This window comes from Penicillium hordei (genome assembly GCF_028827395.1).
Source record: "Penicillium hordei strain IBT 12815 chromosome Unknown utg000005l_segment0_segment0, whole genome shotgun sequence".
In the NCBI taxonomy this organism is placed as follows: domain Eukaryota; kingdom Fungi; phylum Ascomycota; class Eurotiomycetes; order Eurotiales; family Aspergillaceae; genus Penicillium; species Penicillium hordei.
This window is the reverse complement of record NW_026623146.1, coordinates 4269055-4293725: the sequence shown is the minus strand read 5'-3', so window position 1 is coordinate 4293725 and position 24671 is coordinate 4269055. Positions and strand designations below refer to the sequence as shown.

The 24671-nt window shown below is 45.6% G+C and overlaps 6 protein-coding genes across 6 annotated transcripts; 5 read left to right on the top strand and 1 right to left on the bottom strand.

Annotated features, from left to right (window-relative positions):
- Window positions 1–4956: 4956 nt before the first annotated feature.
- On the bottom strand, window positions 4957–5211 carry N7537_010442 (uncharacterized protein; the record flags this gene model as incomplete). The annotated part of the gene is made up of 1 exon (XM_056901496.1): window positions 4957–5211. One exon carries the CDS (start codon window positions 5209–5211, stop codon window positions 4957–4959), a length of 255 nt encoding a protein of 84 aa, XP_056750164.1.
- A 3008-nt stretch (window positions 5212–8219) lies between these two features.
- On the top strand, window positions 8220–11486 carry N7537_010441 (uncharacterized protein; the record flags this gene model as incomplete). The annotated part of the gene is made up of 4 exons (XM_056901495.1): window positions 8220–8278; window positions 8350–9731; window positions 10722–11272; window positions 11355–11486. The coding sequence occupies 4 exons, from the start codon at window positions 8220–8222 to the stop codon at window positions 11484–11486; spliced, it is 2124 nt and encodes a 707-aa protein (XP_056750163.1).
- A 1636-nt stretch (window positions 11487–13122) lies between these two features.
- On the top strand, window positions 13123–14718 carry N7537_010440 (uncharacterized protein; the record flags this gene model as incomplete). The annotated part of the gene is made up of 1 exon (XM_056901494.1): window positions 13123–14718. One exon carries the CDS (start codon window positions 13123–13125, stop codon window positions 14716–14718), a length of 1596 nt encoding a protein of 531 aa, XP_056750162.1.
- A 773-nt stretch (window positions 14719–15491) lies between these two features.
- N7537_010439 (uncharacterized protein) lies at window positions 15492–15923 on the top strand (the record flags this gene model as incomplete). Its single annotated transcript, XM_056901493.1, has 1 exon — window positions 15492–15923. One exon carries the CDS (start codon window positions 15492–15494, stop codon window positions 15921–15923), a length of 432 nt encoding a protein of 143 aa, XP_056750161.1.
- A 1467-nt stretch (window positions 15924–17390) lies between these two features.
- On the top strand, window positions 17391–17894 carry N7537_010438 (uncharacterized protein; the record flags this gene model as incomplete). The annotated part of the gene is made up of 1 exon (XM_056901492.1): window positions 17391–17894. The coding sequence occupies one exon, from the start codon at window positions 17391–17393 to the stop codon at window positions 17892–17894; it is 504 nt and encodes a 167-aa protein (XP_056750160.1).
- A 4883-nt stretch (window positions 17895–22777) lies between these two features.
- N7537_010437 (ATP-binding protein) lies at window positions 22778–24613 on the top strand (the record flags this gene model as incomplete). Its single annotated transcript, XM_056901491.1, has 3 exons — window positions 22778–22964; window positions 23018–24484; window positions 24558–24613. The coding sequence occupies 3 exons, from the start codon at window positions 22778–22780 to the stop codon at window positions 24611–24613; spliced, it is 1710 nt and encodes a 569-aa protein (XP_056750159.1).
- Window positions 24614–24671: the final 58 nt, after the last annotated feature.

The following is a 24671-nucleotide window of genomic DNA, read 5'->3' as shown; positions in this document are numbered from 1 at the left end:
GATGTATGTCAGTAATTCTGTTGATAATTTCAATCTGGGACCTCGGTTCCTTTAGTGTTGTATGTTCGCAACCGGGTAGTTTGAATATTATAAGAGCGCCTGGCCAGCCCTACTCTTTGATCGCGTGTTTGAAATGTTGCATTGACAAGTTGGCGAGGCTGCTCCCGCAACACCAAGCTAGGATCAATCAGCTAGCTCAAATCCCGCTGGTGTAGGAACAAGAGCATCTTTTTGATAACTTATAAAGCTACGTAATGTGGAAGTGTCAATCAAAAACTAAACCAACCAAAGTTTTATCGGCCTGATGCAGCTTAACTAATTGGCTAATAGCTATGGAGGCATTTTTCTCTCTCTTCAGACAGAAGCAGTGATCCAGTCCGTACTTTATGAGCTCAACCCAGAATAGTACCATGAAGCTCTCCAACTGGGAAACAAATGCTAACCCCGTTCGATGGTTTGGTCACACGCCATCGCTTTCTTCTTGCTTCAGTCTCAATTCATCGGGGGTGTATTGGTCGGTTGGGTTACTTGTCTACTGTGACCGAGCCTCTCCTTAACGGCATATTGTCTAACCGATTTGAAAGATGTGAGTAGCAATAGACCGACTAATGGTTTACTACCACTCTCCTTCTGTACAATATGAGCTCCTGAGTTCTTTTAAATAGAAACAGGCCTTACTCCTATAATTTGAGCTTAGGTTCAAAAGCGTATGAACTATACATGTCGTGGTATTACGTATCAAGAAAACCAACAAGGACTGCTCGCCCAGAAAAGGGAGCCTCAAGTCGACATATAATAAGCCTACGTCGTACCACCCCAAAGGATTTCAATCCTAACTGATATAAGAAGCTTCCCGGGTTCATATTGCTAAAGATCCAATTTGTGGGAAGTGAGTAATCGCCTGCTGGACGCCTTACTGGCTAGCCCTCAAGATTTACACTAGGAGGCCTAATTCATGTCGCCCTAAGCTCGGAGTAGTCGGTAACATGGGTTGCCCCGAGCTCACTACTTTCATATTTTTGCCTTTAGCACCAAATGAAGGACTTTGTGGGTTGAGAGGTTGAAAGGATCTCTGGTGGTTAGCTAAGCTGATCTTTCCGTAACATTATAGCCTGGAAAATAAAACAATATTTACATATATAGTAGTATGCTGATCTACTGTTTGCGTATCTTGACTTTGTTAGCTATGATTTACGATGTTTTCTCCCTAGCGTACATAGAAGGCTACCAAACCGTCAAGTAGTTAGTGCCACTCCAATGATAACAACTCTTTGCTTGTTAGTTTGTTCACTGTTGTACAGCAGGGGTATATTGGTAGGTCTTCTTACATAGAATAATATTGTTAGGCGACCAAGAGTAAGGGATCGGAAAATATAAAATTGCCGAATAGGATATGTAGATAGGTCCTATGTGACATGTTTTATATATGCTTATAAGTATGATTTGTTCTAGCTTTTACAAGGTAACCCGTGTAACAGTATGTAACCAATTCTCGTCTAGTCGTCATTCTATGCCCTTGGTATTTGCCGAAATCAAGTTTTCCTATATATACGGCAGTCCTCTGCGAGTTCCATAAGGAAATTTGAATATTCTCAAGTGCTGCAGGATATTAAGAGCGAGAGATAAATTGTCAATATGAAGTTTTTGGCCATCCTTTCTGCAATTGTCTTTGTCACATTTGCGATAGCAAGCCCTGTGAAAGAGGCGGACAAAGAAATTCAAGATACTGATAAGGTATGACAATACGGCTGAAAGATCATTTGGCATGACTTCAAAGCTTCTGGCTGATGCTAATGAAATATGGATAGTTTGTAAGTGATTCTCCTAATATGGAGAGGAGATTTTAAGAATCTGAGGCTCATGCTGATGGAATATTGATAGGGCGTAAGTGATTCCCTTACATATGAGTGGAGATTTCATCAATCTAGGGCTGATCTTGATGGGATATGGATAGTGGGTAAGTAAATCCCCTATATTGGAGAGGAGATTTTAGGAATCTGGGGCTGATGCTGATGGAATATGGATAGAGCGTAAGTGGTTCCCCTACGTGCGAGTAGAGATTTCAAGAATCTAGGGCTGATGCGAATGGAATGTGGTTAGTTTGTAAGTGGTTCCCTTAATTTAGAGAAGAGATTTTAAGAATCTGGGGCTGATGCTGATGGAATATTGATAGGGCGTAAGTGAATCCCTTACGTATGGGTGGAGATTTCACGAACCTAGGGCTGATGCTGATGGAATATGGATAGTATGTGAGTGATTCCCTTACGGACGGGTGAAGATTTCACGAATCTAGGGCTAATGCTGATGGAATATGAATAGCCTGTAAGTGACTCCCTAAGTTGGAGAGGAGGTTTCGAGCATGCACTAACGCAGGTGGGCTATGATTTTTGAAAAAAATTGCGATTGACCCAATTTTGAGGGCCGACTTTTGACACGCAGAGCTGACTCTTAATTAGACTTAATTCAACGCAGTCTACACCTCGCAGTGCAAAGTTGGAAATACCAATGTAAGAATTGAAAATCATGGTATGTATGGCAATTTTACCTGACATTTTGGTTCCTAGGATGTCCTTTTCGGCCTGCTAGCACATTTCTTCTGCCTTGGTATAGGTTTTCCCTATTAGGTTAGGTTTCCCTATACTTTTATGCAAATGCAAAGGCTCATACGATATTCTTTCACCTTGCCACCTGCCATGTAGAATGTTATGTCGGATAAAAGAAGTTGATTCTTACTAGCCTGTGGGCATTTATGTCGATTCCAAGAGAACGCGGAAAGCGCTAGTAGTAGGGGCTTGCTCAATTTTACTCTGAGATCAAAAAGCGGCAAGATGTGAGCACCAAAGTGGAATAGGAAAGATCTCGACTGCCAGGTATTATCCGCTACATATGAACCTCAACAAACCTCAAATAGACCCTCAAGATAAGAAAATAGTCTTGATCAGAACGACCAAGTCTAATAATTGCAATCTTTGAACCGGATTTACGACATACTTAGATCATTTGTCCATTCTTGAAAAAGTGATCGAAGAAGATATAACAGTTCAAATGATATTGAAATAAGGGGATTTGAACTACTTTTATAGTTTTCTTAGAAAACAGTGGTTCTACAAATGAAGATACACATAGGTTATACTATCCGATATGTATATATCTACAACTTTACATACATTTTTGTCGACAACCGCCACTGACCACCTACTATATCGATATCATCGAATATTACTTATAATTTATAGGTGAGCATGCCTACGGTTCACTTTTACATGAATATTTCTTTATAATTCACCATATTGATGGAGTATTCAGTAAAATTTCTACAAATTGACGGAACAGCTGTAAAACACAGAGATGAATCATCAATTTTATCCAACCGAAAGAGGTAAGGCGTCGAAAATTTATGCAAATGCGGGTCGTTGAGGGTCGCCGAGGGTCCGCATAGTGAACCTCAATGACCCTCAGGGTAGGTTGAGGGGGGCATAGACACTACTGTCATATTCTATTTAATTTGTTGTCGCTCGATCATATCAGAATTTGGTTTAGTCATTAGGTTTTCCACCAGTCAACCAGCTTCCTATATTTCCACCGTCATTCGTGGAACAGTAGCTGTCCATCCCATGACCTGTAAGACTCACCGGCGCAGGGTTCAGAATTGTCCGCTTGTAAAAATTCGGTAACCCGACAATTTGGCCTATGGTTGGTCAATACAACTATCCATAGACATGATTAGGGGTACAATTCTGTACAGACACAAATTCTACATGAAAGGTACTTAGCTGCTACACAGGGAGGCCTTACTGGTATCCATGTAACGGCTGTCACTTCTGAGCAATATAGAAATCTGCGGTGCTTACTCTGTTCGATAGAGATTTAGGCCCTATATGGCGATTAGAAGCAATTGGTTATTGTAAGGATATCGGATCTGGCAGGGATGCGTACAGGGTTGTTCAGCATGGAGTAGACCGTAAGAATAGGCATCCTCAAGAGTTGGTCCTACACGGCAAATCGCAAAGTCTGTAAGATCCGAGCTGCGGCTGAACTTTCAACTAGAATAGCCTTGTCTCTCACAAAATTACTGACTGTTGCCTATCGTTTTCACTATAATAAAACCCGTCCCTTTCAGTCACTACGTTTCCTATTAGCTACAATGGAGAGGGGTTGCATCGCAGAGTAGGATCATGTGGTAGCCAGTAGCCTACCCTAAGGTTTTGTGAAAGCCGGTCCATTAGCAACGCCCTTGATTAATGAAACTGCTGCATCCTAAATACTGCGCCTGGCAGTGCTTTTGTATAATATGTTTTTAGAAACACGCTGCTATGCCGCTGTCACTTTACTTTCCTGGTCATTGTATTCTAAGGTAATTATTGCCCACCTATATGAAATCATCCAATACATCGACCTATGGCACAACATCAGGCTGCAGTCTCAAGGTTATACGGCCTGCAACAGTAGCATTGCTATCAGAATGCAGTGTCCAATAGTTGATCATATCTTTGATTTCGAATTTTAGTGCTGGGTAGCTCGCCAGTAAGTTTCTATCATATGCCTCTTGCTGGGATCTTGCGAGATTCATAGTCAATTTGTCCCTGTGTTACAATGTTCTTTCCACTGTTGATCACCATGCTTCTGAACCCATTCCGACCATGTGAAGGCTCGCCAACCTTCCAAGAGGAATATCGGGGCAAATACGTACCTGAGGTTCTTGAACAGACGCATGGCCTCCAGGTTGTGGCGCCAGATACTCTATATGTGGCAGCAGCTGGTTGAAACATGTTATACTTTATTGACACCCGGTTCGATCCTGAGACAGCGATACACATAAAGAAACAAATCGAGAAGGCATCTATACCTAACCCGGAGGAGCATTTCTCTATCGATAAGGTTTCAGCTACAGCGGAAATCAAAAATACTGTGACTGGCAAAACGACATTCGTATTTGACCCCCCTTACGCCAGGGTGCTATTTGCAAGCGGAATGAATAGGCACAATCCTGAGCTCAAACTGCCTGAGCATGAGCCCGCCGGTGATTGGTTGGTAACCTATCATCTGGACAATAACCTTACGAAGCGGGCTGAGATGGCGTGCCATGATAATGGCTGTTATGCTAACGCGGACTGCGTACCGCACCACTGTCATACATGCCAGCACTTTAGAGTTGACAATCATTGTGACCAGCCGATGTCTAACGCCCTCGGCATGTGCCACACTGGACATACTGGAGTTTGCTCGAAAGCTGTCGATACTCTATCCCATGGGGGTGGGCGCAGTCTAGTAGACTGGAATTAGGACTTTGTGACGGAAAGCTGGTGTACGAACAATGTATGGTATAAATGACCAATGTTGACAACTCTAACTAACTAAAATGACAAAACCCGCTATTTCAACAATCTGTGCGGACCATGATGACTAACTGTAATATGCACTTTTGTATGGTATGCCTGGTACCCAATGTCACATGATGTTTCCGATATATTACCTGGTTTCTACCATGTATTCGGACTTGGTATTCGACAGGATCCTATCTTAAGGTCTTCGGGCTTCGCGAGGAACACCGCGTCTCGCTCCGTCTATACTCTACGATTGACTAGGAACTTCGACACCGCCATCTCCACGACGCCCGACTACCGGGAGTCCCATCCACGGTGGAGCCGTTCTACTCCCTCCCGACGCCGACCCTCCTATTTTAGTTCCACTGGAACATCAACAAGTTCTGTGTGGGGTCAAGTAACTACTCAATTGGCTATGCCCTACTAGTCCGTACTGTAACGACCACGTTCCGACACTCAGGCCTTATTTCTCCGCCTCAGGTAGCCAGCAATGCTGACTACTAAGCCCCAGCAAAGCTTAGGGGATCAGCCTGAGATTCTGTTAGGATCGCATGGTTTTCATTGGGTAGTAGTAATTACTAGCTAAATACAGAATGTATTACATCAGCGCCAAGCAAGGGTTTGGCCCAGAGAAAACCCCTTGGTAATAGGCACTCGCTACCAATGACTTGGCCGAGTGCCAAGAAGTATTGTCCTGAGGCATCCAGCAAGTGTCGGAGCATGACGACCGGCATACCGGAGGATTTATTAATCCTACATGTTTTTTGTAATTAATGTTATGTAATCAAGGCTCCATATAACGTATTTCACAAGCGAGCTGCGCACACAAGCGAGCTGCGCACCCCATCTAACCCATTGAATTTAAAACCATTTATCTCAACCATAACGCCATTAAATTAAATACACTAAAATCATCTATCTAGCTGGACATCTATTGTATACATGCCCTGTTTCTCTGCACCCACTACACCTTTGTGGCGCCCGCGTACGTGGTTTCAAAGCCGGTTCACTAGGTATGCCGGGGCCGGGGGGAGGTGCTTTATCTGCTTCCACTAGCTCAGTGATCAATTGAGAAGCTTCTTGTACTGAGAGGCCTTCTTCAGCAGGTATCTGCCTCCGGGATCGAGTACGCTTTTGCTTCTGCTTCTCATTGGCGGCGCGTAAATCGCTTACTTCTTTCTCGAGAAATGCGGCGGATTGCATAGTAAGCTGGCATGCCTTTAAAACCTGGTTTATGGCAGAATTGAGAGGACTTGGAGGGCTCCTTGATCTTGTACGAAGCAATGCTTTAATTGACGAAGCTTGCTTTTGTAATTGAATATAGTTTGAAGGGGTTTTAGGATCCCAATCACTACCCCGGCTCGGTGGGGGGGTCGGGGTTCGAAGCTGGATATTGAGCTTTGAAATCACTCTCTCCGGTTTAAAAGGGACTAAACCAGCAGCTGCAAAGCTATTTCCAATCGTCTCCGATTTAAATGCTTCAATTCGTGCGAGGGGGTATGCTTCGAGGAAGTCAAGTTTGTCAATATAGTTGATCCCGTTCCGTATCTTGATTTCAACCATCCGACCGTACGCACGTTTTAACACCGCAAAACAACCAATATCCAAAGGTTGTAAAAGATGAGATGAATGCGCTGGCATACAGATTGGTATAACCTTATTTTGCTCGCAAATTTTGTCAAATTTAGGTGTTAAATGACTTCCGTGACCGTCAAGTATTAAAAGCCGATACCCTCCCTTTGTACGTAAAGAAGTACTAGGAATAAAGAGCTTCTCAAGCCAACGAAGTCCAATTTCATCGGAAGTCCAGCCGTTAGGACTAACTTCAAAGCGCCAATCCTCCGGGAGGCCGTCAAACCATGATTCAATAAAGACTTTGCCTTTAAAAATCATACACGGAGGAAGCGCCCATCTAGAAGCATTTATACATTCAACCACTGTCACCCATTCACGATTTCCAGGTTGTAAAACCGGCCTCCGACCGTAGTATTCACTCCGCGTAATAACCTTTGCAGTTGTAGTCAATCCCATTGCAAAACCGGTCTCACCAAAGTTATAGATATCATCAGGATCGATTCCAAATTGAAGGATTGTCTTTTGAACCAGATTAAACCACTCCGTAATGATTTTAGGATCTTCGCATTTTGCACGCTCGTAATTATATCGTTTCGAGAATCGGGAGGATAGAAGAGGATGTCGTTTAACGAAGTTTGTAACCCAGTTTTGGCCGACCGAAAGAACCGGGGTAGTTCCACGTTTTTGAAGAAGAAGATCCGCCATTTCTCGTACCATAGAGGGCCGGGGGGCTGCTCCACGAGAATCCATAGAGAGAATCCATTTTTCAAGAGATTCCTCTTCAATTGCAGTTAATTTATGTGAATTGGCGCGAGAATTGGCGCGAAATTCAGCTCCCCGAAGCCGAGTCCGGAGGGTTGATTCGGGGACATTAAAACGGCGCGCTGCTTCCCGAATAGCGCTAATTTCTTGCTTCTTAATAGCCTGGATAGCTAGTAAGATCCTACCCTCTTGCTCTATTAAATTTCTAGAGCTTCGGGAGCGAATTGGTGGCATGGTAGGTGGTTGAATTGACTAAGTGCTAATTCCTGGACGCGTTTTGGTTGGGGTGCGCAGCTCGCTTGTGTGCGCAGCTCGCTTGTGAAATACGTTAAATTGTAAGGAGAGCTGATACAGAAATACAGAGAGTTGAATACCATTGATTGGACCCCTACATTTACGATACGGCCCACGCCGACAGTTATGAGCCCGGTTCGCACTAAGTAAGGCTACTGTAGTTGATATACAGTATCTAGCACGCAGCTAGAATCGTCTTGCAACCCCTGAAGCTACCAAAGGTGGCAATTGTGAAGCTATACAAAGCTACCCCTGAATCCAGCAATGGAGGCAGCATCAATCCTCTCCGCCATGAAGGGCGAAAAACTGAAGGACTCGCCGCAGTGGCTCACCTGGTTTGCAAAGGTGCAGCTATATGCGATGCAAAAGAATGTATGGGATCTCTGTAATCCAGATCTCACTACGTCGTCGACGACAACGAACCCAACAACCGGCTCTATTCACTAAAACGACCCGAACCTCTTCAAGAACCGGAAGAACCGGAATACCCCGAGGACGGCGATGACAAGGATCGAAGGATCTGGCGGGATCAGATGGATGTGTATAAAATGAAGTACACTAAATGGGAGAAGCAAGCAAAAGGACTAAGTGATGTCAACGAGTACATCCTTACCTACCTCGACCCAATGCATCATCTTGCTCTGATCGCATATCGTACTCCGTATGATAGGCTTGTATACCTAAAGACTCGATTTGCTCGGTCGACGGCGTACGAAGAAGAAATCCGTATGAATTGGAAGGTCTTTGCTATGCAGAAACCAACCGGAGATATTGAACAATGGCTTCAAAAGTGGAATTCACTAAGAGAGCAAGCTATTAGCCTTGGTATTAGCGATGCAGATTCCAATAGAGACTTCTTACATGCGGTAAAAGAAGTGTTGCCAATCTGGTGGCAAGGGAAATACCAAGAAATCGTCATGGACAAGAAACCATACGATACTCGAGATCTTCTCGAATCATTCCGCGCCATGAATCGTGAGATAGGCGTTCAAACTGTGACCTCAACCAATGCTCCAAAAAGCGCATTTTCAACTTGGCAGGGTCACCAAGAAGCGAAGCCAGAAACCAAGCAGGACAAGCTTCCATTTGAGAAGAGGAAATGCCCATGTGGTAATACCCATCCTCACCATAAAGTTGTCAATTGCTGGGTTATGAATGAAGCCATTCGTCCAGAAGGATATACCCTAGACAAAGGGAAGCTAGAGAAAGCAAAGAAGAAGCTAGCTAACGATCCCGCTTGGAAACAATGGGTTGAAAAGGCGGTAGATGAAGCTAAGCCTAAGCATGAATATGCAAACCAAGTCAGCTTCGCCACTACCTACCAGAGCAAGCCCCAGAGCAAGCCGCTAGGTAATATACAGGTTAGCAAGCATGTGCTATCTATTACGAAGTCTGACGCCGGCGAGCCTTCTCTCCAAAATCGATGGATTCTCGATACTGGATCAAGCACCCATGTGTGTAACAATCGAGAATTGTTCGTTGATTTCACCTCTGAGAATATGGAATTGACAACTGGAGATAGCACTACGAAGGTGCTAGGGAAAGGCAAGGTTCGCCTAGTAGGCAAGCACCCAGAGAAAGGGAGGATGGAGATCACTCTAAGTGATGCTCTATACTCACCTAGCTTCCACACAAATCTAGTGTCGTACGCGATGCTAAAGAAGAAAGGAGGCACTTGGTGCCAGCACACGAATTGTATACGGGATCCAAATGATAGGCCTGTTGTCAATCTCTATCTATGGGATCAATTCAATCTCTGGATCTTTGACGAACCAGGTGAGGTCATCCCACAGCAAGCATACGCCGTACAAGCATCACAAAGGAGATCAGTGAAGCCACAGGAATCAAAGGCTTCTTCCGATATCTGGCACCGACGACTTGCTCATATTGAGCCTCGCACAATAGCAAAGCTTGCTAGTATGGTAGATGGCGTCGTCATCAAGAAACAAGACAACGAGAAGCAAGAATCTCTATGTCAAACCTGTCATATTGGGAGAACACCAAAGCAGATATCTCGCCGGCCAATAGGACGCACTTTTGGACGATTTGGAAGAATACATTTCGACTTAATACAACTGCCCCCAGCGTACAACAAGCATCGCTGGATATCTCACTTCTATATAGAAGGACCAAGGTTCCACTGGATCATGACACATGAAGTGAAGCCTGAATGCCAGCTAGCAATCAACCAGTTCGTACAGCTAGCAAGGAATCAATGGAAGTTACCAATCAAGGCTTTCCACTATGACAGTGAATCTGCAGCAGGCAAGGCAGCGGAGTACAGCTTGACAAGCGATGGTATCCTAGTATATCATACTCCACCTGGCCACTCAGAGATGAATGGATATGCCGAGAGATCTGGCGGCATGGTTATCACCCGTATGCGGATGCTCTCTCTCGAAGGAAAGCTTCCAAAGGACCTATGGCCTGAATTTGCAAGCGCCGCAGTATGGTTATTGAACCGTACCCCGACATACATTGCTTCCGAGAACAAGTGATTGATACCATGGGAGGAAGTAAGAAAGGAATTCATGCAGGGGACGACGATCCCACGAATCAATCTAGCAAATGTTAGATTATATGGAAGCTTAGCATACTGTCGTATTGAGAAGCAGATCCAGTCGGATAAGATGAATCCTCGAGCAGAGATTGGATTCCTAGTTGGATACCTTGCATCCAATATCTATAAGATCTGGTTTCCACACTCTGGGAAAGTGAAGCATATTAGAAATGCTATCATTGATGAATCACGCAAGTACTCATCAGAGTATGAACGATCCCAATCAGTCCCACTACCGATAGTGAAGGAGCCGGTAGAACTCACAGACGAAGAGATCACCCAGGTAGTCAACCATCAGATTACTAGTCAAGAAGGGACTAGTATACCAGAAAGTGAGCGTCAAAATCGACAAGATGAAGCCGTCGATGCTCCACAAGATACTCAACAAGATGAGGCTCATATTGTACGAGAAACCACCCCACTTCAGGGGGTGAGCGAGCAGGCATATATGCCTACCCCGATAGGCCCGCCGAGGACGGCACTACCAGGTGTAATCCAGGAGATCCAGGAGGTTCAGAAGGATCAAGAACCACCACCATCGACACCACCATATGAAGAAACTGGCTTACGCCAGGGGGTAGATGAATCAGGTACTGACCCTGATCAGGGGGTGGATATGCATGATCAAGATGATCACTTGCTAGCTAGGGATCAGGCCCAGCAGCATAATGAAAAAGCAATTCCTGCCGTGGAAGACGAGCTAGAAAGACAGCTCCAGGCAGAACTGCTAGCACCAAGCAGAGAGATCACTAGCAGTGTAAATGCTAGCAATATACTAAGTGGACGGCGAACACGCAGGGCAAGGAAAGATGATAATTTTGCATATGCAACCACTATAGTACAGGGTATTGACGAAGAGCCACCAGCTCTACTACATGCTTTTGCAGCTGGCCTATATGCCGAGAAACCAGGCATCCGGCGTCATCGAGATGACCTCCCCCCACCGCCAAAGTACTGGAAAGATGTCATGAACCATCCCTTCCAGCAAGGATTTCTCACAGCAATGAGAAAGGAGATTAATTCTCTATTTGAAAAGGAGACATTTGAAGTCACTGAGAAGCCAAGGGACCGAGGAAAGCAGATCCTCCCCCTACTATGGGTTTTCTCATACAAATTTGACCAGGACGGTTACCTACTGAAACTGAAGGCCCGTATCTGTGTACGTGGAGATCTTGAAACGATTTCACATGAAGAAAAGAGAGCCGCTACGCTAGCCGCAAGGACAGCGAGGATGATCTTTGCACTAGTGGCTGCCTTTGATCTAGATCTCCGCCAGCGAGATGCTGTCACTGCATTTCTAAACAGCAAGCTAGATCAAGAAACGTATACATATATGCCAGAAGGGTTTCAAATACCAGGCAAATGCTGGAAGCTCCGTCGAGCATTGTACGGCTTACGGATCTCGCCACGACTTTGGCAGCAAGAAGCAGTTAGCGTACTACGCAAGCTAGGTTTACAGCAAGCACCAGAAGACCCCTGCGTCTTTGTTGGAGAAGAACTACTAGTCTTTTTCTATGTAGATGATATCCTAATTGCAAGCCATACCAATCCTAATGCAAAGGCAAAAGCCAAGCAATTGGAGCGAGATCTAGAAGCACATTGGGAGCTTACAGATCATGGAGAAGCAGCATGGTTTCTCAATATACGAATCATTCGTGATAGGAAGCAAAAGAAGCTCTGGTTATGTCAAGATAGCTATGTGACAAGCATTGCTACTCGCTACAACTTGACAGATCGTCCACCTGTCTATACACCACTGCCAGTTGACGAATTGACACCTTACCAAGGTGTAGCCACCCCAAAGGAGATCCTTCTCTACCAGAAGAAGGTTGGATCCGCCGGCTATGCCACCACTATCACTAGGCCAGATGCTGCAAAAGCAACGGCACGACTAGCGCAGTTCTTGACGAACCCAGGTCCCCAACACCACCAAGCAGCTGACCGAGTCATCACCTACCTCTACGCCACTCGGAATCTAGCAATTGAATACAGTGCAGATGCAGCAAGTACTGGAATCGATTCTATACAGTTCTTGTGGGAATGAGTCCTAAGGTGTTTCTTACCTTCGCCTGGCTTTCGGTAAAGTATTTTGTCTTTCAGGTGATCGGCACATAAGATTGAGCGATCAGGTATTCCAAGCGAACAAAAATTGAGGGACTCCAGACGTGGAATGAACTCATATTTATGCCGTGGTTCCTGTTACTTCTTCCTTGGCCTTTAAGAAACTGCTAGATCATCGTTTTCCCTTCACCACTCTCACCACTCTCACCACTCTCACCACTCTCACCACTCTCACCTCTCTCACCTCTCTCACCACTCTCACCTTCTCATATTACCATGTTCCCGTATGGGCTCTTAACTAACTCCCTGGTGGCTTTTATCCTTCCATTTGTTTGTGTTTGTTGTGCATACATAAAAGCGCGATAGCTTAGAAAATCGATTTAGTACTACTAACTTAGCAATCGAGCATAACGTGTCCTAGAATTCATTTACTTGGTGATATCCACCTAATTCGCAGTATCCATACTTCTATGCCCTTTTACAGTCTGAATAGCTTCATTTCAAGCAGTAGATGACTTACAGGATACTGTATGGAAAATAGTCTCAATGTCCCCAGCCCATCAACGTCATGCGCGGAAATCATACGCAATTCAGTCGAGATCAGCCGGGATCCCCGCGTCCACCTTGTGGCGCCGGGCAAATAACAAGCCTTCTCTCGCCGATAAAGCCGCCAATCAGCAGTACCTCACCCCGCAAGAGGAGCAAGCCCTGGTAGAATATGTGTTGCGGTTGGCAGACAACGGCTATCCGCTTCCAGTCAAGTTTCTACGATCCCTCGCCCTGATCATCGTGCGCCAACGATCCTCGATTTTCCAGATCACAGACGCTGACCTCGAGGTCCGACCTCCAGGAAAGAATTGGCCGCGTGGTATTTACCGACGACACCCGCAGTTGAAAGCGCGACGGCTGCGAACGATCGATTGGAAGCGAGATGGCCGGCACATCGAAGACAAAGTCCGACACTGGTTTGACATCATTGGCCGAGAGCTGGCCGATCCGGCTATTCTCCCGGAGAATGTGTATAACATGGATGAGACAGGAGTGCTTCTCAGCGTTCTCAACTCCCTCAAGGTGCTCGTCAGCAAAGACGATTTGAGAAAGCATCGAGGGACCACGGTGAAGCGGACGCTGGTCACGGCGATCGAATGCATCTCCGCCGATGGTCGTTTCTTACATCCTCTCATCATCTGGCCAGCCGCTACCCTTCGCAGTTCGTGGACCACTCATGCCACCCCCGGGTGGCATTTTGCCTGCTCTAAAACAGGCTATACCAATACCGACATCAGTCTATATTGGGTGGAACATGTGTTCGATCCGCAGACTCGAGACCGAGCGGGCGATCGGCCACGACTCTTAATCTGCGATGGTTTCGGCACCCATGAGTCTCTGGAGGTCATGGAGTTCTGCTTTGCCAACCGCATTATCCTATGTCGTCTCCCTTCTCATACGTCTCACAAACTGCAGCCGTGCGATGTGGGTGTCTTTAGTCCTCTGAAAACGGCATACCGGGCACAGGTTGAGCAGGCATGTCGGGCTGGGGCGGGTACCATCGGCAAGCCACACTTCACCTATCTTTATGATCGCGCCCGAAAAGATGCATTTACACCCCGTAATATACGATCAGCCTGGTCGAGAAGCGGCCTCTTTCCATTCGATCCCTCTCGCCTCTTCCGAGAATTTCAAGCGTCCCGGCCCGAGATACAGACCACGACCCCTGTGGACCATCCGACCGTGTCCTCTAATCTCTGCCACACTCCAAACACCTCCGATCATTTCGCCTTGCTGCGCAGTGAGGTAGAGCAAGACACCCAGAGTCTAGACAGTGTGTGCAAGCATCGTCTGCAGACACTGAGCCGCGCGGCCGAAACGGTTTTTGCGGAGCGCGCCTTGTTGTTGGAAGAGAACCGGATCCTATTTGAGCATAACAATGAAAAGACCTGTCGACAATCCAGTGGCCTGACGGTTATAGGACATGTAAAAGTGATGAGCTATGAAGATATCGTTGAGGCGCAGAAGAAACGAGACATGGCGAAACAAAATCTTACGCGGAAAAAGAGGTCGAAAGATGGGGACAAGTTGCTTTCAAAATCGGAGGAGAAGCGCAAGTCTGAGCAGGAGATTCAAGCATGGGGTACAGTATGAGTAATTATTGTTCAGTTTTAGATTTATAGACTCGTTCGGCACATTAGAACTTCCTGTGTTTCTATCAATCGCGCAGAAGTGGCTTGACATTCCGTCAGCTCCTAGATGTTATATATCTCTCCTTTCTTGCATATCATTGTCTGCTAGTGATACCTCAAAATGTAGTTATCTACGCTATCGAGACGTAGTTTTATCATCCTTGAAGTTAATTATCATAATTTTTTCCATAGAATTCCCGTTGACTAGGCTGTTTGTTGATATGCCTCAGAGGGTCGGGTCAAATCAGGCATCGTTGCATTCCCGCGAGGCTGAGCTACCGAAGGCTCTCACAAGGCTGAACGTCAACCCCACTATTTAACGACAACTTTTATCGAGAAAAACAATCTTTCTGAATTTATTTTTCAGCATTCAGCATCATTGTACAGTACTTCCCGAAACTGGTGTCACCACCTACACTCTTCGATTGTTTCTCGAACCATAATGCCAAGATAGACTAAACTATATTAGGAACATGTACGGATTCCTCTTGTACCATCTATACAGTATCTTACTCTCAAGGATACATGACCTCATGTTTGGTCACTGTATGGAGTTATTGTAGCTAGAACTATATCCATAGCAATGTAAACAAGTCAGACACATGCGCCACGTAAGTGCACGCCCCCAACCCACAGGTATGTAATGTTTCCTTAACTAGTTACCTTTTCATGTCCTCGGGCTTTCTCTCGCCAATCCCTCCATGTTCGGCCGTCTTGGATTATCTCAAGTCAAGCATGAAAATACCATCACCCAAAGCGATTGATGAAGTTGCCAAGGTTGTTTGGGCATCCCATATACTCTCTTATTGGAATCCTTACACCACCCCCGTGTCAGATAAGCCGTTGCAGCCCACACATACACCATCTGATGATGAGATAACTGATGACGACGAGGACTATGATGACAGCCCTGACAGTGGTAACACAAGTACAGAGACTGCAGTTTTGGCGGTTGGCGATGAAGCTCTTCGGGATAAATTTCTCAATAGTATAAGTGAGCTACTCGCCCACACGAAGGGCGGAAAACATGTTACTGCTGCCGCATTGAGAGAGAAGGAAGATTCAATCGAGATTGACATCGCTCGAAACTCTGGATTCGGGCGCGAAGACAACAATTTTCTTTCTTCACTGGCTCGCTTCCTTAGTAGGCAAGGGGAACGTAAGTAAAATACTACTTAGCGATACGATTTGTTGCAGATTCTAACTACCTGTCAAGGGTTTTCGCATCAAAATTCCGTGGATAATCATGAATTTTTGCGCGAAACAATAGTATACAACGCTAGTCGTGTGAATGACGGCGTGGAAAAGGCAGCGCAGCTTCTGAAAAGGTCACCATTGCGTCCTATTACTCGATCAACTAGTGAAAGCCAGTCCAAGGATTTGACATGTCTCCTTGGCTGCTGTTCCAAAACCCACCCATTAGCTTCCAACGCAATTGAGAGGCTCATACCAGAGCTCCTTAATTTCTATTTGTTGAAATCGAACTCATCAGCCCTACTGGAGAGGGAGAACCAAATGTGTCAAATTGTGGAACTTGCAGCTCTCGCCCTGCGCCCATCGCACAAATCGCACTCTAAGCTGAAAGATATGCTTCCTTGCGCAGATATAATCAAAGTCATGAAGACATTGCGAACTTTGGCAAGGCTAGTGACTGATCTTCATATCTTATGTCAGATCGCCAAGCTATTGCCTAGCTTTCGGTCGGTCATCTTTACCAAACTGTTACCGCCAGATCCTGTCCGACTTCAAAAACGCCATAAGCAAACGGTACACCAAGCTTGGAAGAAGCTTCAACTTCAGGCCACAGGAGAAGGGTTGCCTAATTATGTAGCTAAAAAGGGCAGTCAGTTCAAAAGTGACTGTTCTCACACCCCTACGGTTTACTGCGAAATACAGCTCCTGGCGCGCTACGAGGCGGAACCCTCACTAACCCCGACACTTTTGTACCTTGGGTGTAGCAAAAATGCATGCTTTCTTTGTATGCGCTTTTTAGCCTTGTCATCTTCGAAGCTTAAGAGTCCGTGGCTGTCATGGTCGATGTCACCCTTCATGGGGTATCCCGCTTCTTAGCTTAAACACTATGCAACCGCGAATAAGGCTACTGTGTGAAGTTATAAAGGAGACTACAACGTCTGATTGAGCCTGGACAATTCTCGAAAACAGTTGCTGTACAGCAATCGTCAGCGGTCTCGGAATTGAAGTCTACAGACATGTTTGTGATAAGGCAGCAGCATGCACTTAGAGAGATAGCCGATAAGAGAGGCCAGGAATACCGGCAAGACATGCAGATACTGTGTGGACATATGAAATTCGCTTTGGAGAGGTTATAGCTAACAGGCTTCCAGATTAAATCCCAGATCTGTCGGCCCACGAAGAATATTCTATCATGACTTGAAGAGTCTTTGCGTTATCTGCCAAATGCCCCGCCCCAAGACTGGTTTGTGTCAACACTGTCGTTCCACCTGGTACTGTTCCGAAAGATGTCAGCGATTGGACCGGCCAGCGCACATGCTTTTATGCTCACAGTACCTTGATTTTCGAGATAATCGCCCATCAGACACGGACAAGATCGGCATTTAGTTTCCGAGAGACACAAAAGTGCCAGAACTTGTATGGGTACCCATTATTTCAAAAATGAACGAATACCATGCCGATTTCGATGCGTTTCTCGGCCCGGGGCATGCTGTCTTGTTCACTTTACCGTTTAACGAGAATAAGAGGCGGAGGTTGGTGTTAGATCACCAAATCACGATATACTATCAAGACTGGGACGAAAGACCAACCAAGACCAATCAATCCATTCAGCATGCTGTAGAAGCCTGCCACGGTATGCGAGTGCCTTACAACCTATGCGGAGACTATGTTGCGATGAGTGGAAGGTGCGGGGACCCATCATCTGAATACCTTGATATAGACTGTGCCGACTTTCGACACATCCTGGACTACTTCAGCACTTATTTCGATGAAACAATCCGCGAGACAACTAGTGGTGCCTCTGTGAGGGCTGTTCGAATTAGCTGTCCCCTTGAGCAGAAGCTCAAGAGCTGTGAACAGTTCCAATCAGTGGTTGTCGATCGTGATTTCCCAAGCACTAAGATGGTTTCGGGCCTGTCTATGGCATTTGAAGATCCGATGTGATATGCCAGATCGATAGTGACGAACTGAAGGATGGAATCATGCTACTGGATGAACTTCCAGAGGATGCTTGGCGAAACCTCTATGCCGAACATCTAGCCACTGATATAGATGCAGAATCTGACCGTTGGGGCATGTCTAGTCGCTCCCCTTGGCGCTTGGATGGGAGTATCATAGTCATGCGGAGATACGGGAAGGACCTGGATGTCGAATGGGTACAGCACATATGCGCTTACTATCTCAAGGTTCTTGAACCGCTCTTTGCAAGGGCACTGTCTGGGGACATATCACGCGAAGATGTCCTGGCAGAGGTTACACGTGAGAAGATAATGGCATGAATATCGGTAGTGGCGCCGGGAGGGTCTATGAACCTCGAGCCTCAACGTGGATCTGTTAAGAGCATGTGATTTCAAGGATGGTAAGTGACAAAACAGAACTGTCTTAGTTGCAATTGATAGAAAAATCGCGTATTCCAAATGGCAGTTCGGCTATTGCAAAGTAGGGAAATCAAAGAGTCTAAATTAAGTCTACATAATCATGCACACAGTGAATTCCACAATGGCGCCTTGTACAACAATTTCTTGCAGAGCTACTATGCGGTGAATGGACGTGCCGCATGCCACAACACACCAATCATCACTATTCAACTGTCACCGATTGTAGAACAATCCGAAGATACCCATACACAAAGCAGATAGTTTCTGTATACATATCTTATCCAAATCATAGATATGGCGCCCTGCTGCAACGTATTGCGTGGTTTTCTTTAATCTATAAAACTAAGCCTATCCTCGGCATATGGCGCAGGCTATGGAAAATGATTATCAAGATAATACGCTGGCTGTAGAGAGCACGCTCGTGCTTTGAAGACCCTAGTTTAGGCGCCATCTTAGTGTGACCGCTTGTGATTGATTTTTAAGACCTGCCAACGACAGCTTCTAATGTGGGGTATCGAGGTGTCAGTTGTATCAAATTACAAGTCAATACACCCTACTACTTTTCCAGATTACTTTGCGTAAGAAACGATACAGACCCACTGACAGGGATACTACGGAAGAACTCTCAATATAGACTAGACTGTCTTGGCAATTAGGGTTTGAGAAACAATCGAAGAGTGTAGGTGGTGACACCAGTTTCGGGAAGTACTGTAAGATTTATTCGCTACGATACAGACATCTGAGATGACATATATTGCAAGGCTTTATGTATGGGCTCTGAGGAGACACAGTACTATATATATTATGACATGTACAGTAGATCAGAGATAGTTGCCCTTTCGGCTTAGCCGCCGGGCGTTAATAAATTGTGTGTGTGTGTGTAAGATTTATTACCCGATGTGTGCAAACGACTGAACTGGGTAACTTATACGAAACGTCACCACCCTATGAATAACGATATCCGAGGATGGTGAACTTACCTGACTAGTGGATTCTTGAGAACTGTTGATGTATTTGTCAGACTAAAACCATCGTCGTGTGTTCAACAATCACAGTCCATTCCTGCAAATTCCGTCAATAATGGTGATGCGATATTCATAATTTGCCAAAATAACTCGCGGGTGTGACCGTTGAAAAATAAGTGACGATTTGAACGCTGTTATTTGAGCATAGTTGATGGCGCATAATGTAATGATGAAACAGAAAAAGTATGACTTTTATCAACAGCCTTTAAACTACAGCACGGGCAAATAAGCTAAAGCCTTCAGAATCAACCTTAGATAGCGCGCCTTCTAACTGTTGAATAACAAGCGGAAAAGTAGATATTGTCAGTTGAGCAAAACTAAACTGGTATAAAGCAGAGATTGATAGGGCGGTCATGAAAAAGAAAACGTGATTCTTGACTGTCAACGTTTGAGCAAATTCAAGTGCGTTCATTCAGGCAAGTTTTACCGTTTAGGTTTAGCAGTTTTCACCAACACCGTTTGGCGTGATCTGAGTTAAACAGTGGTTTTGGTGGTTTTGGTTGAACCCCACATCTGTCGAATCAAGTCGTATTGTAAAATGGGGGGTCCCATCAATGGTATTCAACTCTCTATATTTCTGTATCGGCTCTCCTTACAATTTATATGGAGCCTTGACTAACGTATTTCACCACCGAACCGCCCACACCACCGAGCCGCCCACCCCACCCAACTTATTAATTGGAAATGCATTTCTCTCTACCAAAACGCCATTAAATTAAATACACTAAAATCATCTATCTAGCTGGGCATCTATTGAATCTATGTCCAGTTTCTCTGCACCCACTACACCAAGGTGTAGCTCGCGTACGTAGTTCCAAAGCCGGTTCTTCAAACATACCGGCACCGGTATAGTGTGCTTCATCTGCTTCCACGAGCGTAGGAATCAATTGAGAAGCTTCTTGTACTGAGAGGCCTTGTTTAGCGGGTATCTGCCTCCGGGATCTAGTACGCTTTTGCTTCTGCTTCTCGTTAGCAGCGCGTAATTCGCTCACTTCTCTCTCGAGAAAGGCGGCGGATTGCATAGTGATCTAGCATGCCTTTAAAACCTGGTTTATGGCGGAATTGAGAGGACTTAGAGGACTCCTTGATCTTATACGAAGCAATGCTTTAATTGACGAAGCTTGCTTTTGTACAGTACGTCTCGAAACTGGCGCGACCACCTACACTCTTAAAGTAATTATTTAGCCCCACTGCCAAGAAGCACTAGACCATATCAGGACCTTGATCGGAATAACAATATGCCTATATCAGTCTCGATACCGTGATTTACTTTCATTAAAATACGTCGTCTCGTCTTGTGACTGTATTGGCGACCCAAGTAAACTAGAATTTTCTATGGAAATGTAAACAAGGCAAACACTAGATCTTGGGAGTCCCTCGAGAATCTGGCCATCTGTCATTTCACTTCTGTTCCTATGTCCAAGTCGGTCTGGGGGGCTTACTCGGCACCCAACCTATAAATAGTGACTTGCATTACTTGCTTCCTGTCCTTACAGACTACCCATGAACCCGCTTATCATAATACTTAGCCTGTCAGCTACAGTCATCTCTTCTTCACGCCCTGGAACACCCCTGGTGGAAGCTGACACAGCCATGTTAATAGACTCCTCAGTGGCATCTTCTGCCTGGGGGGATGACTCACACTCCTTTCAACGATGATTATGACGATGATGCTTACCGACCTGAACTGCCCAATCTATGGGAACGGACTCCCTCGTATGACCCCACCCCTGGTTACCCAGATCGCGAATGGACGCCATCAATAATCTGCCCTTCACCCGATTCTAAGGACGTAGTTGGTGAATGTTCACCTTCCTTACATCAATATCTATCGGACCAGCAGAGTTTTGATTCTATGGTTGAACGTATAGATAGAAGTGTATGGGATGAACAATCTCTAGACTGTATCTACTACTAGATTGAGTGGAGGGTCAAATTGAACAATCGAGTTGTGGTGAAGGATATAAAACAAGACCTTATTCAACCACCTAGATCCTATTGGGAACAGATAAAAGAGGATGCTTATACAATTTTAGGGCGGAAGATAGCCCGTGGCCGACGGGTGAGACTAGATGATACTAATATAGTCTTATCGGTAAACTCCTAACGGAACATTGACAAATACTTTGAAGGTACTAGGGTTGATTAGACCGCGGTAGAGAAACAGCTGCTAGCGTAGGCCTATCTATTCCGTCGTAGTAAGAAGATCCGGCTCTAGATATCGATTAACTACGTAGAAGACAGTGGACCTCTTCTTTCTAGAACAGACAAGCGAGGAAAGTCATCGGTGACTATACGGATACTCGCTGACCGAGACGCTTAGATAGACGCCGAGCAGGTCTCCGGCCAATATTCTGTCTAGCGCGATATATATCGTGTTATACGATGGCCTAGGCCTCTATGTCGCCACGAAGGACAATACTGCTGGCAAGATCTAGAGGGGAAAAGGCACTATAGATTGAAGACATACCATCTGAAGGCCCTCGTCAAATATGTAGAGTAAGGTGGGGTTCTCGAGACCCACGCTGATATCCCTGATAGTGTTCGCGAGTAGGTCTATGCCGAAGAGAACCAGCGACTGGACAAGAAAAATAAAGCTGCGGAGAACTCCACATCGGGTCTAGTGTGTCCTCTAATCAATATCAATGTCCTTCTAGCTGGATCTCAACAATCGATACAGCCTCCTGCTAATGCTACCATGCCAACCGGGCCCAGCTGTACCGGATCAATTATAATCGACGGCCTGCTAGATGTCGCTGTGGACGATTATACAGAATGGCAGCAGTCACGTGTAAGTAATGAGGCATTCAGAGATAACATCAAGAAAGCATGCGATGTGGCTCTCGAGAACTGCCTCGACCTTTCGCAAATCTATGAAGATCAAGATCCAGATTTCTTTGTCAAGCATGGCGTGAAAATAGGTGCTGCTCGGCGGTTCGTGCGTGATATCGGCCTTTGGGTAAAGCGACGCGGGGAAATCACTTGCCTCGAAAATAGCATTACCTTAGTCTAAAATACAGTAGTAGTTTTCGAAATTATTTTTACCTCTACATATTGACGACAGCCTTCCAATATATATTATTGCCTTGAAATTCACTGCTTTATAACTTTGGCAAAATCGTCGTGTAATGATTCTGATACCAACGGTGGACCAGTGTTAGGTAACTGCAGTTGATTTCGAGGGACCCCATAGCTATGTAATCTGCTAGTTGAATTTGAGTCTAGATCTCTCCCTTGACATGATAGTCCCTATTGCGGACCCCCGCAAGCCCCTACATTTGCTAAATGCCTATGGGCAACCAGATGGGAGGAGTAGCCACCAAGGCTTAGCGCCTGACAGTCACCTGATCGCGGGGCTGAACTTCCCTTTTTTGATTTTGGAGCCTTCTCTCTGTCTGTGACAGCGACTCACAAGCTATTTAGCATGGCTTCCACATCGTTTGGTAACGAGAACTCGGGGACTCAGGTGGGGACCAACCATGGTCCGATAACTCAGAACTATTTCTCATCTGGTGAGAGACCTGAAGCCGTTTTCAAGCCAGGCAATATTACCTGGAAGCCACTTTCCGGCTCAGACCGACGAGAGACCCCACAGCAGAATATAGACAACGGTTCGCCTCGCTCCCTATGAGTCAAACAGAATTTGCACTTACAAGTGTGACAGAGGTGCTTAAGTCACTGGCATTCCCGCAGATGCTTGACAGGAGGGATAATATCGAGCCGTGCCACACGAACACCTGCAAATGGATCTTAGACCTGGAAGAGTACCAGCCCTGGAGGAGCCAGTCCCACGGTCTGCTATGGATTAAGGGCAAGCCAGGTGTAGGAAAGTCGACCTTGATGGTATTTCTGCACGACGAACTCCAAATATCAGATGACGACCGCCCTGGTATTCGCCTCGACTTTTTTTTCACCGCTCGGGGTACAGAGATGCAACGTACACCACTAGGAATGCTGAGATCATTAATGAACCAGCTTTTCGATCGCGATCCGACTGTACGTCCTCAGATACGTGAGAAATACGACCGGCGATGTAAGCAGTTTGGGTATGGCGAACGTCAGTGGGAATGGCCACAGGTAGTGCTAGAAGAATTACTAGCAAGTGCTATTCTAGAATCAGCCAACCAGCAGCACGTGATGGTTTTTGTGGATGCTCTTGACGAGGCTGGGGCTAAATCTGCTGAGCAGCTGGCAGGATATTTTCATCGCCTCGTTAATCACGCCGAGAAAATGAAACTATGCATCCAAGTTTGTATCTCATGTCGACACTATCCTATTATGGAAAGTGGACAGGCTATAGAGATAAAGGTCGAAGATCATAATAAGCAAGACATTGCCACATATATCCAAGATAAACTTATCAAGACAGAGGCCAAAGACAACGCCAGCCAGAAGATGAGGGAAATGCTAGTCGAGCAATTGACCCAGCAAGCGAATGGAGTTTTCCAATGGGTTCATATTATGATTCCCCTCATCGAGCGGAAGGTTCGTGAACGAGAATCGCTACACGACATCAGTTGCTGGTTACGCGAGGTCCCAGATGGCCTGGAAGATGCTTACGTGTATATTTTGAACAACGTGATAGAGAAGAGCAACCGCGAGCAGTCATTTCTGTTCTTTCAATGGGTATGTCTGGCCGAGCGACCCCTGACCGTGACTGAAATGCGGTACGCATTAGTGGCGAAGAACGCCCAAATAACAGCGCGTCCGAAGAGGCTGGAAAAGATCTATGGATTCATCGAAAGCAATGAAGATATGCTGCAAAGAATCAAGGCGCTTTCTGGTGGACTAGCCGAAGTAGTGCCAAGCGGGGATAACAATGAGACTGTACAGGTAGTACACCAGTCGGTCAATGATTTCTTGCGCAAAAAAGGGCTCAAAGCTTTGTGTCATAATATCGGCATAAGCATGTCGTCCATGAACGAGAATAAGATTCTTTCTCAATGCCAGGCAACTCTCTACCGATCGTGTTTAGTGTATCTTGCAACAGTTTATATACTGGCGGGACCCAGCGGGTTTAAAGGAACTAAAGAGGGCCTTATCCAAGAATACTCGTTGATTCATTATACTACTACGAACCTATTTATTCATGCGGAAAAGGCTGCTGAGATTCGTTCCGATGTTCTACAGGGTGAGAAAGAGATTCTACAACGAGTGCTCAGTTTTTGGGTCGGGAATTACCAGAAACTAGATGGGTCTAACAGACTATGCCCACCAAGAGGCACAACACTGTTACATATGGCTGCTGCTGCCAACCTAAAGGATCTCATAGAACCTGTGGTGTCGGATATCAAGGATGTCGCGATAAGGAACAGAGA